The sequence below is a fragment of the Pollachius pollachius genome, assembly GCF_949987615.1.
Source record: "Pollachius pollachius genome assembly, chromosome: 13".
NCBI classification, from domain to species: domain Eukaryota; kingdom Metazoa; phylum Chordata; class Actinopteri; order Gadiformes; family Gadidae; genus Pollachius; species Pollachius pollachius.
Window position 1 is genome coordinate 5739607 of NC_136946.1, and position 21009 is coordinate 5760615.

The 21009-nt window shown below is 45.4% G+C and overlaps 1 protein-coding gene across 1 annotated transcript; it reads right to left on the minus strand.

Annotated features, from left to right (window-relative positions):
- Nucleotides 1–277: 277 nt before the first annotated feature.
- Nucleotides 278–19499, minus strand: eppk1 (epiplakin 1). Its single transcript, XM_079749053.1, has 2 exons — nt 19370–19499; nt 278–14391 (listed from the first exon to the last, which is right to left on the minus strand). Exon 2 carries the CDS (start codon nt 14381–14383, stop codon nt 494–496), a length of 13890 nt encoding a protein of 4629 aa, XP_079605179.1. The 5' UTR covers nt 14384–14391; nt 19370–19499; the 3' UTR covers nt 278–493.
- Between the last annotated feature and the right edge of the window lie 1510 nt (nt 19500–21009).

Genomic DNA, 21009 nt, shown 5'->3' on the forward strand with positions numbered 1-21009 from the left:
CACACATGGGAGAATTTGAAAGTTGTTTAATTAGCTACTATTTAAATTGTAATTATATTTTTATTTTATGGCTAATTTTGAACCCCTAACAACAATCTGCTATTGAAAGTTCTTGAAAGTATTGGACTTAAACATGTGTGCAAACTTAACATGACTAAAAAAAATCTAGAAGTTCTGGGATTTAGTTAATAAAACCCATTAGATCTGACATAAAGGTTTCTTAAAGTGTTGCATCTAGGCAACATACCATACCACATGAATAGACAAACAAAAAGGGTCTTACAACAAAAAGGGTTTTATTTTCAACATAATTGTGTTGATAAAGGTTTACATTTATTTCCCAGAATGCATTTTATAAAATACACCAAGCATTATCAATGTAGGATAAAATATATATATATATATATGTTTGCCAGAAATCATTTGCATATTTAATTAATATTAATCATCAAAAGCAAGATTGAAAAGAAGGTCAAAGGGGATGATTAGGTCATTACTTGTTCAAGGGCAGCAGACTCAACCCTGTTCTTGGATCTCTGATGCATCTTTCCACCAGCTGGAGATAGGTGAGGTTCTCATGTGTGTTTGGGTCGAAAAAGCCCTTGGTGTCATCGTCAGGATCAGACAGGATCTGGTTCATTTCCACATCAAAGTACCCTCTTTGGTAGGCAACCTCTACTGGCACTCTGTGGCTGTACACTGGGTCGATGATGCCCCCTGTAGCAATTTGTGCTTCAAGGAGACGAATTCCATGGTCCTTTACAATGAGGTCCTTCTGCAAGGCCTGGAACAAAGAAATGGTCTTATCAGTGTGAGGATCTGTGTATCCAGTCACTGCTCTTTCAGCTGAAAGCAGTTTCTTTTTCCAGTCATGGCCAATAACACCTTGAGCTGCAGCTTCTTCCACTGAGAGTTTCTTGTTATTCACTGGGTCTATGATGAAGCCAGTGGCTGCCTGCGCCTCAAGCAGGACCAGGGAGGTTCCATGGGTGAGCAGACCCTTGGACTTGGCCTGGTGGATGCTCATGGTTTCCTGGGTGGACTGAAGGTACACTCCTGCAATACTGTTGGTTCCCACCAAGTACTGGCGCACAGAGTCCATCTCGCTGACCTCTGCCACAGTGACCTTTCCTGTGTTGAGATCTTCAAAGAGCTTCTTGTCAATGATTTTAGATTCCAGGAGCTCAGTGGCACTGACGTCTTTTCTGATTCCATGGAAGGTGTTACTGTGAGTGGTATTGGTAGCTGTGGTTGTGGTGATGGTGGTTTTGGTGATGCTGGCATTTGAGTCAATTTCTGGAAGTGTGGAATACACCATTGAGGATGTTGTGGTTGTTGTGGTCTGCTGCTGAATGGTGGTGAGAATGATCTCCATGAAGCGTTCAATGTTGATGGCTCCAGACTTGTACTGCTGGACCAGGTCTCTCCTTTCCTCTTCAGTAATGTATTTGGAGTAAAGAAGGTCCCACAGAGAAACTGTCTTTCTTTGGTATTTTCCTCCAGCTCGGGTCGTTGTCGTCGATTTCAGAATGAGTTTTGTAGCCTCATCAACAAAAAAGTAAAACTCTCCCTTCTTTGCAATGACCAGCAGACTCAACCCTGTTTTTGGATCTCTGATGCATCTTTCCACCAGCTGGAGATAGGTGAGGTTCTCATGTGTGTTTGGGTCGAAAAAGCCCTTGGTGTCATCATCAGGATCAGACAGGATCTGGTTCATTTCCACATCAAAGTACCCTCTTTGGTAGGCAACCTCTACTGGCACTCTGTGGCTGTACACTGGGTCGATGATGCCCCCTGTAGCAATTTGTGCTTCAAGGAGACGAATTCCATGGTCCTTTACAATGAGGTCCTTCTGCAAGGCCTGGAACAAAGAAATGGTCTTATCAGTGTGAGGATCTGTGTATCCAGTCACTGCTCTTTCAGCTGAAAGCAGTTTCTTTTTCCAGTCATGGCCAATAACACCTTGAGCTGCAGCTTCTTCCACTGAGAGTTTCTTGTTATTCACTGGGTCTATGATGAAGCCAGTGGCTGCCTGCGCCTCAAGCAGGACCAGGGAGGTTCCATGGGTGAGCAGACCCTTGGACTTGGCCTGGTGGATGCTCATGGTTTCCTGGGTGGACTGAAGGTACACTCCTGCAATACTGTTGGTTCCCACCAAATACTGGCGCACAGAGTCCATCTCGCTGACCTCTGTCACAGTGACCTTTCCAGTGTTGAGATCTTCAAAGAGCTTCTTGTCAATGATTTTAGATTCCAGGAGCTCAGTGGCACTGACGTCCTTTCTGATTCCATGGAAGGTGTTACTGTGAGTGGTATTGGTAGCTGTGGTTGTGGTGATGGTGGTTTTGGTGATGCTGGCATTTGAGTCAATTTCTGGAGGTGTGGAATACACCATTGAGGATGTTGTGGTTGTTGTGGTCTGCTGCTGAATGGTGGTGAGAATGATCTCTAGGAAGCGTTCAATGTTGATGGCTCCAGACTTGTACTGCTGGACCAGGTCTCTCCTTTCCTCTTCAGTAATGTATTTGGAGTAAAGAAGGTCCCACAGAGAAACTGTCTTTCCTTGGTATTTTCCTCCAGCTCGGGTCGTTGTCGTCGATTTCAGAATGAGTTTTGTAGCCTCATCAACAAAAAAGTAAAACTCTCCCTTCTTTGCAATGACCAGCAGACTCAACCCTGTTTTTGGATCTCTGATGCATCTTTCCACCAGCTGGAGATAGGTGAGGTTCTCATGTGTGTTTGGGTCGAAAAAGCCCTTGGTGTCATCATCAGGATCAGACAGGATCTGGTTCATTTCCACATCAAAGTACCCTCTTTGGTAGGCAACCTCTACTGGCACTCTGTGGCTGTACACTGGGTCGATGATGCCCCCTGTAGCAATTTGTGCTTCAAGGAGACGAATTCCATGGTCCTTTAAAATGAGGTCCTTCTGCAAGGCCTGGAACAAAGAAATGGTCTTATCAGTGTGAGGATTTGTGTATCCAGTCACTGCTCTTTCAGCTGAAAGCAGTTTCCTTTTCCAGTCATGGCCAATAACACCTTGAGCTGCAGCTTCTTCCACTGAGAGTTTCTTATTATTCACTGGGTCTATGATGAAGCCAGTGGCTGCCTGCGCCTCAAGCAGGACCAGGGAGGTTCCAGGGGTGAGCAGACCCTTGGACTTGGCCTGGTGGATGCTCATGGTTTCCTGGGTGGACTGAAGGTACACTCCTGCAATACTGTTGGTTCCCACCAAGTACTGGCGCACAGAGTCCATCTCGCTGACCTCTGTCACAGTGACCTTTCCTGTGTTGAGATCTTCAAAGAGCTTCTTGTCAATGATTTTAGATTCCAGGAGCTCAGTGGCACTGACGTCTTTTCTGATTCCATGGAAGGTGTTACTGTGAGTGGTATTGGTAGCTGTGGTTGTGGTGATGGTGGTTTTGGTGATGCTGGCATTTGAGTCAATTTCTGGAAGTGTGGAATACACCATTGAGGATGTTGTGGTTGTTGTGGTCTGCTGCTGAATGGTGGTGAGAATGATCTCCATGAAGCGTTCAATGTTGATGGCTCCAGACTTGTACTGCTGGACCAGGTCTCTCCTTTCCTCTTCAGTAATGAATTTGGAGTAAAGAAGGTCCCACAGAGAAACAGTCTTTCCTTGGTATTTTCCTCCAGCTCGGGTTGTTGTTGTCGATTTCAGAATGAGTTTTGTAGCCTCATCAACAAAAAAGTAAAACTCTCCCTTCTTTGCAATGACCAGCAGACTCAACCCTGTTCTTGGATCTCTGATGCATCTTTCCACCAGCTGGAGATAGGTGAGGTTCTCATGTGTGTTTGGGTCGAAAAAGCCCTTGGTGTCATCGTCAGGATCAGACAGGATCTGGTTCATTTCCACATCAAAGTACCCTCTTTGGTAGGCAACCTCTACTGGCACTCTGTGGCTGTACACTGGGTCGATGATGCCCCCTGTAGCAATTTGTGCTTCAAGGAGACGAATTCCATGGTCCTTTACAATGAGGTCCTTCTGCAAGGCCTGGAACAAAGAAATGGTCTTATCAGTGTGAGGATCTGTGTATCCAGTCACTGCTCTTTCAGCTGAAAGCAGTTTCTTTTTCCAGTCATGGCCAATAACACCTTGAGCTGCAGCTTCTTCCACTGAGAGTTTCTTGTTATTCACTGGGTCAATGATGAAGCCAGTGGCTGCCTGCGCCTCAAGCAGGACCAGGGAGGTTCCAGGGGTGAGCAGACCCTTGGACTTGGCCTGGTGGATGCTCATGGTTTCCTGGGTGGACTGAAGGTACACTCCTGCAATACTGTTGGTTCCCACCAAGTACTGGCGCACAGAGTCCATCTCGCTGACCTCTGTCACAGTGACCTTTCCTGTGTTGAGATCTTCAAAGAGCTTCTTGTCAATGATTTTAGATTCCAGGAGCTCAGTGGCACTGACGTCTTTTCTGATTCCATGGAAGGTGTTACTGTGAGTGGTATTGGTAGCTGTGGTTGTGGTGATGGTGGTTTTGGTGATGCTGGCATTTGAGTCAATTTCTGGAAGTGTGGAATACACCATTGAGGATGTTGTGGTTGTTGTGGTCTGCTGCTGAATGGTGGTGAGAATGATCTCCATGAAGCGTTCAATGTTGATGGCTCCAGACTTGTACTGCTGGACCAGGTCTCTCCTTTCCTCTTCAGTAATGAATTTGGAGTAAAGAAGGTCCCACAGAGAAACTGTCTTTCCTTGGTATTTTCCTCCAGCTCGGGTTGTTGTTGTCGATTTCAGAATGAGTTTTGTAGCCTCATCAACAAAAAAGTAAAACTCTCCCTTCTTTGCAATGACCAGCAGACTCAACCCTGTTTTTGGATCTCTGATGCATCTTTCCACCAGCTGGAGATAGGTGAGGTTCTCATGTGTGTTTGGGTCGAAAAAGCCCTTGGTGTCATCGTCAGGATCAGACAGGATCTGGTTCATTTCCACATCAAAGTACCCTCTTTGGTAGGCAACCTCTACTGGCACTCTGTGGCTGTACACTGGGTCAATGATGCCCCCTGTAGCAATTTGTGCTTCAAGGAGACGAATTCCATGGTCCTTTACAATGAGGTCCTTCTGCAAGGCCTGGAACAAAGAAATGGTCTTATCAGTGTGAGGATCTGTGTATCCAGTCACTGCTCTTTCAGCTGAAAGCAGTTTCTTTTTCCAGTCATGGCCAATAACACCTTGAGCTGCAGCTTCTTCCACTGAGAGTTTCTTGTTATTCACTGGGTCTATGATGAAGCCAGTGGCTGCCTGCGCCTCAAGCAGGACCAGGGAGGTTCCAAGGGTGAGCAGACCCTTGGACTTGGCCTGGTGGATGCTCATGGTTTCCTGGGTGGACTGAAGGTACACTCCTGCAATACTGTTGGTTCCCACCAAATACTGGCGCACAGAGTCCATCTCACTGACCTCTGTCACAGTGACCTTTCCAGTGTTGAGATCTTCAAAGAGCTTCTTGTCAATGATTTTAGATTCCAGGAGCTCAGTGGCACTGACGTCCTTTCTGATTCCATGGAAGGCGTTACTGTGAGTGGTATTGGTAGTTGTGGTTGTGGTGATGGTGGTTTTGGTGATGCTGGCATTTGAGTCAATTTCTGGAGGTGTGGAATACACCATTGAGGATGTTGTGGTTGTTGTGGTCTGCTGCTGAATGGTGGTGAGAATGATCTCTAGGAAGCGTTCAATGTTGATGGCTCCAGACTTGTACTGCTGGACCAGGTTCCTCCTTTCCTCTTCAGTAATGTATTTGGAGTAAAGAAGGTCCCACAGAGAAACTGTCTTTCCTTGGTATTTTCCTCCAGCGCGGGTCGTCGTCGTCGATTTCAGAATGAGTTTTGTAGCCTCATCAACAAAAAAGTAAAACTCTCCCTTCTTTGCAATGACCAGCAGACTCAACCCTGTTTTTGGATCTCTGATGCATCTTTCCACCAGCTGGAGATAGGTGAGGTTCTCATGTGTGTTTGGGTCGAAAAATCCCTTGGTGTCATCGTCAGGATCAGACAGGATCTGGTTCATTTCCACATCAAAGTACCCTCTTTGGTAGGCAACCTCTACTGGCACTCTGTGGCTGTACACTGGGTCGATGATGCCCCCTGTAGCAATTTGTGCTTCAAGGAGACGAATTCCATGGTCCTTTACAATGAGGTCCTTCTGCAAGGCCTGGAACAAAGAAATGATTTTATCAGTGTGAGGATCTATATATCCAGTCACCGCTCTTTCAGCTGAAAGCAGTTTCTCTTTCCAGTCATGGCCAATCACACTTTGAGCTGCAGCTTCTTCTACTGAGAGTTTCTTGTTATTCACTGGGTCTATGATGAAGCCAGTGGCTGCCTGCGCCTCAAGCAGCACCAGCGAGGTTCCAGGGGTGAGCAGACCCTTGGATTTGGCCTGGTGGATGCTCATGGTTTCCTGGGTGGACTGAAGGTACACTCCTGCAATACTGTTGGTTCCCACCAAGTACTGGTACACAGAGTCCATCTCGCAGACCTCTGTCACAGTGACCTTTCCTGTGTTGAGATCTTCAAAGAGCTTCTTGTCAATGATTTTAGATTCCAGGAGCTCAGTGGCACTGACGTCCTTTCTGATTCCATGGAAGGTGTTACTGTGAGTGGTATTGGTAGCTGTGGTTGTGGTGATGGTGGTTTTGGTGATGCTGGCATTTGAGTCAATTTCTGGAGGTGTGGAATACACCATTGAGGATGTTGTGGTTGTTGTGGTCTGCTGCTGAATGGTGGTGAGAATGATCTCTAGGAAGCGTTCAATGTTGATGGCTCCAGACTTGTACTGCTGGACCAGGTCCCTCCTTTCCTCTTCAGTTATGTCTTTGGAGTAAAGAAGGTCCCACAGAGAAACTGTCTTTCCTTGGTATTTTCCTCCAGCTCGGGTCGTTGTCGTCGATTTCAGAATGAGTTTTGTAGCCTCATCAACGAAAAAGTAAAACTCTCCCTTCTTTGCAATGACCAGCAGACTCAACCCTGTTTTTGGATCTTTGATGCATCTTTCCACCAGCTGGAGATAGGTGAGGTTCTCATGTGTGTTTGGGTCGAAAAAGCCCTTGGTGTCATCATCAGGATCAGACAGGATCTGGTTCATTTCCACATCAAAGTACCCTCTTTGGTAGGCAACCTCTACTGGCACTCTGTGGCTGTACACTGGGTCGATGATGCCCCCTGTAGCAATTTGTGCTTCAAGGAGACGAATTCCATGGTCCTTTACAATGAGGTCCTTCTGCAAGGCCTGGAACAAAGAAATGGTCTTATCAGTGTGAGGATCTGTGTATCCAGTCACTGCTCTTTCAGCTGAAAGCAGTTTCCTTTTCCAGTCATGGCCAATAACACCTTGAGCTGCAGCTTCTTCCACTGAGAGTTTCTTGTTATTCACTGGGTCTATGATGAAGCCAGTGGCTGCCTGCGCCTCAAGCAGGACCAGGGAGGTTCCAGGGGTGAGCAGACCCTTGGACTTGGCCTGGTGGATGCTCATGGTTTCCTGGGTGGACTGAAGGTACACTCCTGCAATACTGTTGGTTCCCACCAAGTACTGGCGCACAGAGTCCATCTCGCTGACCTCTGTCACAGTGACCTTTCCAGTGTTGAGATCTTCAAAGAGCTTCTTGTCAATGATTTTAGATTCCAGGAGCTCAGTGGCACTGACGTCTTTTCTGATTCCATGGAAGGTGTTACTGTGAGTGGTATTGGTAGCTGTGGTTGTGGTGATGGTGGTTTTGGTGATGCTGGCATTTGAGTCAATTTCTGGAAGTGTGGAATACACCATTGAGGATGTTGTGGTTGTTGTGGTCTGCTGCTGAATGGTGGTGAGAATGATCTCAATGAAGCGTTCAATGTTGATGGCTCCAGACTTGTACTGCTGGACCAGGTCTCTCCTTTCCTCTTCAGTAATGAATTTGGAGTAAAGAAGGTCCCACAGAGAAACTGTCTTTCCTTGGTATTTTCCTCCAGCTCGGGTTGTTGTTGTCGATTTCAGAATGAGTTTTGTAGCCTCATCAACAAAAAAGTAAAACTCTCCCTTCTTTGCAATGACCAGCAGACTCAACCCTGTTTTTGGATCTCTGATGCATCTTTCCACCAGCTGGAGATAGGTGAGGTTCTCATGTGTGTTTGGGTCGAAAAAGCCCTTGGTGTCATCGTCAGGATCAGACAGGATCTGGTTCATTTCCACATCAAAGTACCCTCTTTGGTAGGCAACCTCTACTGGCACTCTGTGGCTGTACACTGGGTCAATGATGCCCCCTGTAGCAATTTGTGCTTCAAGGAGACGAATTCCATGGTCCTTTACAATGAGGTCCTTCTGCAAGGCCTGGAACAAAGAAATGGTCTTATCAGTGTGAGGATCTGTGTATCCAGTCACTGCTCTTTCAGCTGAAAGCAGTTTCTTTTTCCAGTCATGGCCAATAACACCTTGAGCTGCAGCTTCTTCCACTGAGAGTTTCTTGTTATTCACTGGGTCTATGATGAAGCCAGTGGCTGCCTGCGCCTCAAGCAGGACCAGGGAGGTTCCAGGGGTGAGCAGACCCTTGGACTTGGCCTGGTGGATGCTCATGGTTTCCTGGGTGGACTGAAGGTACACTCCTGCAATACTGTTGGTTCCCACCAAATACTGGCGCACAGAGTCCATCTCGCTGACCTCTGTCACAGTGACCTTTCCTGTGTTGAGCTCTTCAAAGAGCTTCTTGTCAATGATTTTAGATTCTAGGAGCTCAGTGGCACTGACGTCCTTTCTGATTCCATGGAAGGTGTTACTGTAAGTGGTATTGGTAGCTGTGGTTGTGGTGATGGTGGTTTTGGTGATGCTGACATTTGAGTCCATTTCTGGAGGGTTGCAATATACCATTGACGTTGTTGTGGTTGTTGTGGTCTGCTGCTGAATGGTGGTGAGAATGATCTCCATGAAGCGTTCAATGTTGATGGCTCCAGACTTGTACTGCTGGACCAGCTCCCTCCTTTCCTCTTCAGTGATGTACTTGGAGTAAAGAAGGTCCCACAGAGAAACAGTCTGTCCTTGGTATTTTCCTCCAACCGGGGTCGTTGTGGTCGATTTCAGAATGAGTTTTGTAGCCTCATCAACAAAAAAGTAAAACTGTCCCTTCTTTGTAATGACCAGCAGACTCAAATCTGTGCTGGGGTCTCTGAAGCATCTCTCGAGCAGCTGAAGATAGGTGAGGTTCTCATGTGTGTTTGGGTCAAAGAAGCCTTTGGTGTCATCGTCAGAATCCGACAGGATCTGGTTCATTTCCACATCAAAGTACCCTCTTTGGTAGGCAACCTCTACTGGCACTCTGTGGCTGTGCACTGGGTCGATGATGCCCCCTGTAGCGATTTGTGCTTCAAGGAGACGAATTCCATGGTCCTTTACAATGAGGTCCTTCTGCAAGGCCTGGAACAAAGAAATTATGTTTCCAGTGTAGGGGTCCTTGTATCCAGTCACTGCCCTTTCAGCTGAAAGCAGTTTCCTTTTCCATTCAGAGCCAACCACACCTTGAGCTACAGCTTCATCTACTGACATTTTCTTGTTGTTTAATGGGTCGATGACGAAGCCAGTGGCCGCTTGCGCTTCAAGGAGTACAAGAGATGTTCCCGGGGTCAGCAGTCCTTTAGACTTGGCCTCATATATGCTCATTACCTTTTTGGTTGATTCAACCCTGACACCAGCTATACAGTTGGTGGCCCCAAGGTACTTCTGAATGGATTCCATTTTATTGATTGTCTCTTCAGTGAGTTCTCCTTGTACAATTTGCGTGAAGAGGTCTTTTGAGATAATTTTTGATTCATAAAGTTCACTGGCAGAGACCCTCTTCCTTAGACCTTTGAACTTCTTTTCCTTGGACGTCACCTCAATTATGATTGTGGTGACAATTTCAATGATCTGCTCCATCTTCATGGCTCCTGACCTGTATTGCTGAAGTAACTGCTCCCTCTTTTGTTTCGAAATGTATTCCGAGTTCAACACCTCCCACAAAGTAGTACTCTTGCCTTGAAACTTTCCTGCATCTACGGTCATTGTACAGTTCTGGAATGCCAGCTCGGTCTGGTGGTCTGTTTGAAAATCACGGGACCCTTCTTCATGGATGGGTAGAAGAAGGAGCCCAGTCTCATGGTCTTTCTCACAGCGCTCTTTCAATTCGAGATAAGTGACCGCTGTCTTGGTGTTTGGGTCAAAGAAGGTCTTTGTGTTATCATTGAGGGCAGACAGCATTTGATTCATTTCCTCACTAAAGAATCCCTTTTTCATTGCAACATGAAGAGGTATCCGGTGACTTTGAATCGGGTCGATAATCCCGCCGGTTCCTATTTGCGCGTCCAGAAGTCGAATTCCCTGGCTTTTCGTGACCAGGTCTTTGCCCATTGCTTCAAAGAGAGAGATTTTAGCACCTGTGAAAGGGTCCGCATAGCCTGTCACAGCCCGCTCGGCTGAGAGCAATTGCTCATGTAGATCTGCACCAATACATTTCTCCCTTGCTGCTTCCTTAACAGTATAGCATTTAGCTTTGACCGGGTCAATGATGAACCCTGTTGCAGCCTGGGCTTCCAGCAAAATAAGGGCAGCAGCTGGTGTCAACAGCCCTTGTTCTCTTGCTTCATAGATGCTCAAGGTCTTCTTGGATGGGTGACTCACAATCCCAGCAATGTTTCCAGTTCCTTTCAGGTATTTCTGCACCAAATCACGGTTAGAGACCTCTTCGAAAGTAAGTGTGCCTTCCTCCAAACAACTAAATGTCTTTACATCAATGATGTCACATTCCAGAAGCTGTTTGGCAAATACCGGTTTTCTGAGGCCCATTACGGTCTTGTGAGTTTCGGCCTGTTCCAGTTTTGTAATGGTGCTAATCACTGTGGTGGTTATGCTCTGTGTGGTTGTTTTCTTTGTCCTATATTTTGCTATTAATTCCCGCCGCTGATCCTCTGTGAAATATCCAGAATGGATCAACTCCCAAAGCGAAATGTTTCTTCCTGAGTAAAGGCCCACTGATATGGTTACAAGGGTTTTTTCAAACACTTTCCTGATTTCTTCATCAGTATATGTTTCCACATTTGTTCCTGTAGAAGTGCCTTTTTCATTTAATGGCAGTAGAAACAGGCCTGTTTCTGTATCTTTGACACATTTGCCTAACATCTCCATGTATGTCAGATTTGCTTTGGTGTTCGGGTCAAAAAAGCCTTTAGTGTCATCAGTAGGGTCTGTCAGGATCTGGTTAAGTTCTGCATCGAAGTATCCCTCCCTGTAGGCAATGTTGAGGGGTAAGTGAAGGCACCTTATGGGATCAATGATGCCGCCTGTGGCTATCTGGGCCTCAAGCAAACGGATGCCATGTTCTTTCACAATCAGATCCTTTTTCAATGCCTGGAAAAGGGAGATTTTTTTGTCGGTGTATGGATCTTTGTACCCTGTCACAGCTCTTTCAGCAGATAGGAGCTTTTCATACATGTGTGGACTTATGAGCTTGTCTTGTAAAGCCTGCGCCACTGTACATTTCTGGTTATTTGTGGGATCTACTATGAATCCTGTGGCAGCTTGGGCCTCGAGAAGACACAGGGCAGTGCTGGGTGTTATGAAGCCCTTCTTTTGAGCTTCATAGATGCTTAGCTTCTGGTTAGATGGCTGTAGTATCATGCCAGCTACACAGCTTTTTCCTTGAAGGTAAGTTCTGACACTTTCCATCTTCCTTACGTCACTTCCTGTTAGTGTCCCCTCTAGCAGACCATTGTAAGTTGAATTATCCACAATATCTAATCCCAAGAGATCCAAAACAGAGACCTTTCCCCTGAGACAGTCAAAATTCAGATCTGCTTGCTGTTTCAATTCCCTGATCTCGACAATCTCCAAAATGGTGACAGTGATCTGTTCCAAAGTCATCTTTCGTGACTTGTAGAGTTTGAAAAGTTCCTGTCTTTTTTCCTCTGAGAGATATTCTGAATTGATGAGAACCCACAGTGTTGTTTGCTTGCCACGGAATCTGCCGTACTTTACAGTGACCATTGTGCTTCTGAAGACCTCCCGAAGGGTATCATCAATGTTGATCTTATGAACTTTTCCTTTGAGGGGCAGAAGGCACAATCCTGTGCTTGGATCGGTAACACATCTGTCCATGAGCTGAAGGTAGGTCAGATTTTCGTGGGTGTTTGGGTCAAAGAATCCTTTGGTGTCATCACTGGGGTCGTCTAGGACCTGGTTCATCACCTCGTCGAACAGACCTCTCTTATAGGCCACCTGGACAGGAATGCGATGACTGTTTATCGGGTCAATAATTCCACCTGTTGCAATCTGTGCCTCGAGCAGACGAATTCCGTGATCGCGGATGATGAGGTCCTTCTGCATTGCTTGAAACAAGGAGATTATTTTGCCATCAGAGGGATCTTTGTACCCTGTGACAGCCCTCTCAGCTGAGCATAACTTTTGGTAAACGTCTGCTCCGATAATTCCGGCCTTCACAGACTTCTCCACTGAGAACTTCCTGTTAGCAATGGGGTCGATGACAAACCCGGTTGCTGCCTGGGCCTCAAGCAGAATCAGAGCTGTGCCCGGCATAAGCAATGCCTTCTGTCGGGCTTGGTAGATGGTCATGATCTGAGAATTTGGAAGAAGGACACCGGCAATGCTACTTTTCCCTTGCAAATACATGCTGACGGTCTCATCTTCTTTAAGCTTGTTCACTGAGATCTTTCCCATTTCCAGCTCCTCTAGGTCCTTATCAGTGATGATATCTGCCTCGAGTAACTGCTTTCCGGTGACAGTTTCTCGGATTCCCTCAAAGATGACAGTAGTTGTTTTCACCGATTTCTCTATGATTTCCAGGACTGTCGTAGTGACCGTCTTGATCGTGAGTTTTCCCTGTTTGTACTTGTTGATGATTTCCTGCCTCTGGTTTTCATCAAAGTATTCTGACATCAGCAATTCCCACAGTGACACCGTCATTCCCATGTATTTTCCACATGTCACTTTCACCATTGTTTGCTTCAGTTCCATTTTAGTGTGATAGTCGATGAAGCTGATGTTCAACTTGTCTGATTTCCCAAAAAGAGGAAGCAGGCAGAGCCCCGTGGCTGGATCAATGACGCATCTCTCCATCAGCTGAAGATAGGTGAGATTGTCTTTGGTGTTTGGGTCAAAGAAGCCTTTGGTGTCATCTCCGGAGTCTTCCAGGATGGCATTCATGTCTTCCGTTAAAAAGCCCCTCTTGTAGGCCACTTCTACTGGAAGTCTGTGGCTGTTGACGGGGTCTATTATACCACCGGTGGCAATCTGAGCCTCAAGTAAGCGTATCCCGTGCTCCTTCACCATGAGATCCTTTGATAGTGCTTCGAACAGAGATATTATCTCACCAGTGTAAGGGTCTTTGTAACCCGTTACCGCCCGCTCGGCAGAGAGAAGCTTGGCATGGATTTCGGGGCCAACAACTTTGTTTTTGATGGCCTCATCCACGCTGTATTTTCTGTTCTTCACAGGGTCAAACATGAATCCAGTGGCGGCTTGGGCTTCCAAGAGGACCAGCGCGGTTCCAGGCATCAAGATGCCTTGCTTCATGGCTTTATAGATGCTCATCCGCTCATTGGTGGAGAACACTGCTACTCCAGAGATGCTCCCTTTCCCCTGCAGGAATTCCTTCACTGTCTCCATGAGCATGACGTCCTGAGTTGTGGTCCTGCCCATCTGCAAGTCATCATAGGTTTCTTTGTTGATGATGTTGGATGCCAGCAGCTCAGAGGAGGACACACCCCGACGCAGGCCTTTGAAGGTGATGAAGATCGGCAGAAGCACCATGTCGGTCTCAGGCTCGACAGTGCATTTCTTGAGGAGATGGCTGTAGTTGAGGTTTTCTTGTGAATTTGGATTGTAGAAAACTTTGAGTTCTTCCATCTTGTTATTGAGCAGACCTTTCTCATAGTAGCCCTTTTCAATGGCAGATTCCACCGCAATGCATTTCTTCTCAATCGGGTCGAAGAGACCATGTGTAGACATCTGTGCTTCCAGCAGCCTTAATCCATACTCCTTTGGTAGTAAATCCTTTTGTATCGCTTGGTATAAAGAGATTGTTTCATTGGTGTAAGAGTCAACATAACCATCGACGGCTCTCCCTGCTGCCAGCAGTTTCTCTTTCATCTCAGGTCCAACTATTTGAGCTTTGATGGCCTCCTCCACAGTAAGTGTGCGATTGTTGACTGGGTCAAGAATCCCGCCAGTAGCAGCTTGAGCCTCGAGCAGGGCTAGTGCAGTTCCAGGCTTGAGAAGACGTTTCTTCATGGCCTCATAGATAGTCTTCTTCTCCTTTGTCTTCTCCAGGAATATTCCCGCCACAGGGCGGTATTTGTGTTCTCCAGAACCATTTTGCTTCCCATTAGTAGCTTCACTTATGGGCGCCATTTTGACACCTGAGACAATAAAATCAAAAGAGAAAGAAAGAAGTTAGAGATGTATGGCCAAACCAACACACATTTACATGTACCTTACCCTAAATGATCAGCTAATTCTACTACGAATACAACTACAAAATAATTTATTTGTAATATCTCTATACATATAAATACGTTTAAACCAACCCAACACATTTTACTTTGCATATCCTCAACAATGTAGCGCAAAAAGATATGGGAGGAATTAAAAAAATAGTCTGTTGAAAGTAAATTAGGGGATGCATACAGTAATCTAAATGAACTATCTAGTAATGAACTAAATTCATGAAATAAGGTACTCGCAATGAGCATTCAAATTGTTTAGAAATGTTTATACAAACATAGGTCAAAGATTCAAACTAGTGCTGTCAGTTTAACGCGTTATTAACGGCGTTAACGCAAACCAATTTTTTTTTTTTTTAATCACGCGATTAACGCTCTTTTGGTTTGGCAAACATTGTAGTTTTTTTACTTGCTGTCTAGCAACAACTAGTCACATTAGAAAAACTACAACACCATACCGGATCTAGCTACACCGAAAACAAAACAACAAGCACGCCGCAAAAACTTGTTTGGGCAAGCAAGGATACGGAGCGGGTGAAAAACTCCTTAAAAGTGTGTGTGTGTTTGTGTGTCACTCTGTTCGAGCCTGCACGAGAGTTCAATGTTGTCATTAGCTGTTATGCCTTCTGACCAATCGCAGTTCAAGGCCCACCTGGGCTGTACCACTTCGGGAGGGGCCGCTCAGTTACTCCCCTCTAGACCAAATCGACTTGGTTGCAACGTGGACAGTTTTTGAGTGTTGCGGCTGTTGAGTGAGTGAGAGGTTGCGGGCACACAGCTCAGGCTGCCGGATGGTGCTGCAAGGAACTTTTATAAACGCAATATTGTCATCCCGCAGTATTCAGCCTGACAGCCCCGAAACGTTAACGGCCCACTGGGAATTCTCCCGACTACCACTCAGCCACCGTGTGTGTGTGTGTGTGTGTGTGTGTGTGTGTGTGTGTATGTGTGTGTGTGTGTGTGTGTGTGTGTGTGTGTGTGTGTGTGTTTGTGTAGGCCATATTCGATAGCCTGGTAATGTGTATAGGCCTTCGTACGGTAGGAATGTTCATACTGGTGTAAATAATAAATGTTATAGTATTTCCCATCTTTGCTGAGCAAGAGTTTTGTTCGAAAGTTCAGTGATTGAAACAAATAAAAGCCTGGGCTATTGAAGTTTTACGGTAGGCCTACCACTGTCATGCACCTACCCGATGTCAAGTGGACCGGGTTGAATTCACTGCGGGTCTCTCTTCTTATATCCATCTTACCAAATATATTTTATTACTGTCCTTCTCAACACTCTCTGATCTCACTAAAAGACTAGCAGCACGAAATCAAGGGATATTTAGAATAGAAAGAAATGTGTGATTAATCGCGATTAATCGCAAGTTAACTATGATATTGATGCGATTAATCGCGATTAAATATTTGAATCGCTTGACAGCACTAATTCAAACATTAATAAAAAGTTGTGTGTGTGTGTGTGTGTGTGTGTGTGTGTGTGTGTGTGTGTGTGTGTGTGTGTGTGTGTGTGTGTGTGTGTGTGTGTGTGTGTGTGTGTGTGTGTGTGTGTTGTGGCATCCCGCCCCTTAAACCTCGGCCCGGGTGGGTCCGAGGATCAGTGGTGGACGGGGTATGCCGCCGCCACCCACCAGCCTTGTGACAGAGAGCACCACGTCTCTCCCCCCAATCAGCGAGATGGGGAACACCTGGCCGCAGGGAGGAGAAAGCCCCGGAGCCGGCTTAAAAAGGACCACAGAGCGGGGGACGGGAGGAGAGCGACACAAAGGGATTACCCGACACGCCCGCGGACTAGAGGCTCACGGAGACCCTAGATCGAGTACCTGTATTTGTGACTCTTGTTGAATAAATGCAGAGTGCGGCTTAACCCTTGTTCAACGCGTGATTCGTTCCTGAAACCTGGCACATTGGGAAGCAGGCTACCACAGTGTGTGTTGTGTGATGTAGGTACATGTTCAGTGTACTGCAATTAAGAATTGGCACATAGCTGTGAATAAATATTAATTTAGCACGCGCCAATAGCTCCTGGCAAATTAAATATAGGCCTTCAGCCTTTTACTTGTGCTATCATAACATAACAGGGATTGTGTGAATTAATTAATTAACAAAATTGCTTCTGCTATGACATGAGCAGACTACACAGGAGCGATTTTGAAGATTAAACATGCAGAAACCCTGACATGCAATATCTGCCAGGTTTTGTACTTTCACCTTGTCTACTAAGCTTCATGGATTAATCCACAACTTAATCTTAGCCAAGTGTTTTCAGTTTTTCTCCGCTGTTCAATGTCTGCTGCTGAATGTGCGTGATTCCCCTTTCGATCAGAACAAATGACTGAGTAATCATATTTGCAGTGAAGAAGCATCATTCCAATGAATCAAATTCCAACAAACTAGTAACTAATACAAACATCCTTTCCCCCGACAAGGCTTTTTCTGAATAAACTAAATGTGTTTATCTCAATGTTATAACATCCAACCACTGATCTATCTGATCACACATGAAGCAGATAAACGTCGGTCGATTTCACCAAGTAGCCTCTTAAGCAGGACCTGTCTTGTTTTCTAAATAGGGCTTATGGAAGAAATTAATGACTATATTCTAAGGCAAACCTTGATTATAATTAGGCCTATATATCTAATGGTAGAAAGCATCTAAAAACGTCTCCGGACTCTTATCTAGGACTTGGCACATTGTCAGGGAGTCTGGGGTCAGAGTGTGAGTTAGAAGCCAACACGTCACCAGAGGCTATGGGGTCAATGCGTGCTGACGTCAGCCCGGTGTTTTAGATTAGTGTTGCCAGCCACTCGCTTAAAGAAATTTATGACTGATCGGCCATGGGTGACCTTGGGCGGACACCTCAAACAAGAAACAACCTTGTATGTGAGGATAAAAAAGAGGCCGGGATCGGTTGACCGGCAGTGCTTTGCAAACTACTCGGCTTTGTTGTTGTCTTTGTAACGATAAAGTATTTTTGTCATACTTGCTCCGGACCCCTTTCTTTTGCTCTCTTAATTAGTTGAAGTGATAGAATGCAGTTATTTTCTACCACAGGCTCTGTTGAGTTCAGTCGGGCATACATCAGCATTATTTATATACCGCAGGAAATAAGTATTTGTAACCACATGTTGTGCATGAGTGCAAATTAAATGAATTGGTACTGCAATGAGGAGTGCCACACCGGGAAGGAGGGCTTCCATCGTTGCAGGGAAGCATGAATGTCAACAACCCGTATTCTCTCCCCCTCCTCCCCCCCTCCTCCCCTCACCACCCCCGGCCCCTCCCCACCGATACCACCGACCTGACCGGATCACCCACCCAACCGGGACGTGGGAGTTGGAGCGAAACTATCCACCTGGACATGAGAAGGGGTGCGACATCAGCCATCATCTCTCTGAACATACCATTGGGAGAGAGTTTTGTTTGCGTTGGAGAGACTTTGTTTTGTTTAGTCGTTCCCTCATGTCGAATCCAATCTCGTCAACTCTTCAACCAGGTTTTCGTGTTTTGCAAAATCGTGTTGTTTGCCGCAGGCTAAGATCACATTGGACCGACGTATCTTTTGAGATCTGCCGATGACCTCTTTCTAATGAGGTGTTAAGGAAGGGAGGTATGTTGTTTTGATGAAAGATTTACATCCGGAAGAACAGACAGATAATTACAGTCATTAACAGAACATCACCATCACATCAGAACATCAAAGAACATTCCAAAATGAAAAAGATTTCATCAGAATAATCAGTTGCGGTGTAAGCGCATACTGTCATTTCGTCAAAGTTGTGCAATAGCATTCTTTGCTTAGTTTCACATTAAATACCAGCCTGGTAGTAGACAGTGCAGTGTGTTACCTGTTATTTACTCCTATTTACACTCGCATGTTCACATTGTGGTTCATTCAGTAATGGTAGTTATTAAGAAGTCGACGAGAGAAGTTTCACAAGAACTGCATAAGCATGCACACAATGCACTATTTTAAACCAACCCTGGTGTTTACTGAACAACAAACAAACAGGAGCAAACGACAGGAACGGTTTCAAACTTTTTTTGTGTGATATTGATGTTTTAGAGTCCGGGTTGTGATCAATATGAAAACATAAAAATGCCAGTTGGGTGATGGACATGCACAGTTGGTTTCTGAACATGCACAAGCATCATAAAGCGTTATCCTGCCAAGGCTGAGCTCATTGTCGGTGAGCAGGCAAATAGGAAAGCATATCGTGTTATGGTGGACCATAACCCATGTGTCTATCTCTCAAAGAGGACGTCGTAAATGTAACATATTTTACGCCTGCTCTCCCAGTAAAGCCCCAGGTTCAAGAGTTACTCAGCAGTGCAAAAAAAAAACTAGTTTGAGGCGGAACGCAACCTCCCGTTATAAAGTGAAACTATCCAATAAATTAATGTGGGAGTCAAGTTACACAGGAAAGTTACATAAATCAGGTCCCGGTATTCGTTCCTTGTTTCTTAATTCAACAAAAGCCCCATGTTATTTGAGATCTGTTGTTAGTAGTGACAGAGAACTTGCTAGTGGACTTATTGCGTCCTCCCCGCCCGAGCGTTCACTCCTCGTGCAGGACACTATCAAGACCTGAGCGCTACCACGACCTAATCGCACAGAAATGTTTACTTTCCCTTTTTTATGGCAAGGGAGTTGGCACTCTAGGATTTAATCTAGGATACACACAATACCTACTACACATGCTGGGCTTTTCTCCCTCGTGGAGTTCATTTCGAGATCTCTATCCAACCTAATCTTGCCATTAAAACCAATCAAAAAAGAATAAAATACATTTAAAATGATGACATTTCATGAGATAACACAATAATGTGTTTCACCACAGAGAAAAATAAAGTTGGTTAGAAACCACAGTCACTGAATGACACACTTACGTGTAGGTGGGAAGATGCAGAAACCGGTGCGTAAAGGAGATGGCTGAAGTGGTGGTGGTGGTGGTGGTGGTGGTGGTGGTGGTGGTGTTAAATGCCAGGGAGCAGTGGCGTCTCTCGGAGCTGGGCTGACAGACAGCTCTTATAGAAAGTGTCAGAGGGGCTGTCCACCACTGGATCGAGTCAAACTGCTTTCCACGGAAACCGCGCCCACCTTCCAAATGCAGTAAAGACACAAGACAAGGTGGAGAGAAATCCTGTCAGCCTATTGGTCGCAGATTGCCAGGAATTCCGTTGGATCTCAGTACATCCCCTCGCCATTGTTTTGCCCAAGAATAACATTTTGTGCTGCAGAGTCATGTCCTTACTCTGAGTTAACATATAAAGTCATGAGTGGTGGGATTTTTGCTTGTTTTATACATTTTTGTGTTTTTCCTGTTACGCTGAAACACTTTTTCACTTGTACTGAAAAGTGGTATATCAATAAAGGTATTGGTTTTCTTCTTTGTATAATTCAAATAATAAAGTTAAAGGTCTCACAGGAAGAAGTTCTTATTAAGTGTGTGGCGGTTAATCATATTAAACCTCATGAATCCCTGAATCTCTTCTACACCTCTGTAGTCAAGAGCCCTGCGAATGGCACTATGTGTGTTTATGTATGTGCTTCTGCTCACACATGTCGACGGCTCCCTAGTTGTCATTTACTCTGTTTAAGAGGCTCTTGGTGTGACCCCTTATCTCTCCTCACAGAGTAAGCCAAGCACTGACATGAATACCTTTATCGAATTCAGAGAGAAAGGGTGAGGCTGTTAAACAAGCTTGTCCCGTGGCCGACGGGTTCTCAGGGGATAGTCAGACATTCCAAGAGAGAAGGGCGGGCGGGGGGGGGGGGGGGTGACATCATAAATGTGGGACGATCGGCGTGTCACAACTGTGACACCCGTCTGTTAGGACGGTAAGGTCGTAACAGACTCAAGCAGATGCCGAGATATGATTCAGCCAATGGAGTAGACTAAAAACAGATGCAGAGAGATTAATCACCCAACAAAGTGCATTAAGAGACATGACACCTCACACTGTTCTGTGACCAACCCCTGGAGCTAAATCTGGAGTTCTGCAGTATTTCACACCAGTAGACCTTATCACTGATGTCCTAAACAGACAGCCTTATTCAAATAGTTCATTGATTACTGTCTATGACAATCCCATTAAATAACATTCAATAATTGCTTTATTGGATCACAACTAACAGGCTTATATAGAACAAGTAAACATTTATGATCAGGCAACTGAAGTTTGGCCCCCATCCAGTCAGAAGATAATCAGTCAGCCAGTACAAATTCTGTGAAGTTCCCGAATCAGTGAGCTACTAGAATCAGTCAGCTACCAGAATCGGTGAGACTGCACCAGTCAGTCAGCTAACAGAATCAGTAATCAAGCCCCAGAATCAGTCCGCCAGTACCTGAAACAGTCTTAAGAAATCAGTCAAACTGTTCCAAAATCAGTCACCCAGAATTTGTCAACTGGAATTAATTCAGCCAGCCCCTAAATCAGTCAGCTACCAGAATTATTCTGCTTACAGGATCCATCAGCCAGCACCAGATTCAGTCCAATAGAATCAAGATGCTTTGTTTGATCTTCAC

What these genes read in the sequence shown, in the direction of transcription:
- eppk1 (XM_079749053.1), bottom strand. Translation starts at nt 14,383, where the DNA reads ATGGCGCCCATAAGTGAAGCTACTAATGGGAAGCAAAATGGTTCTGGA.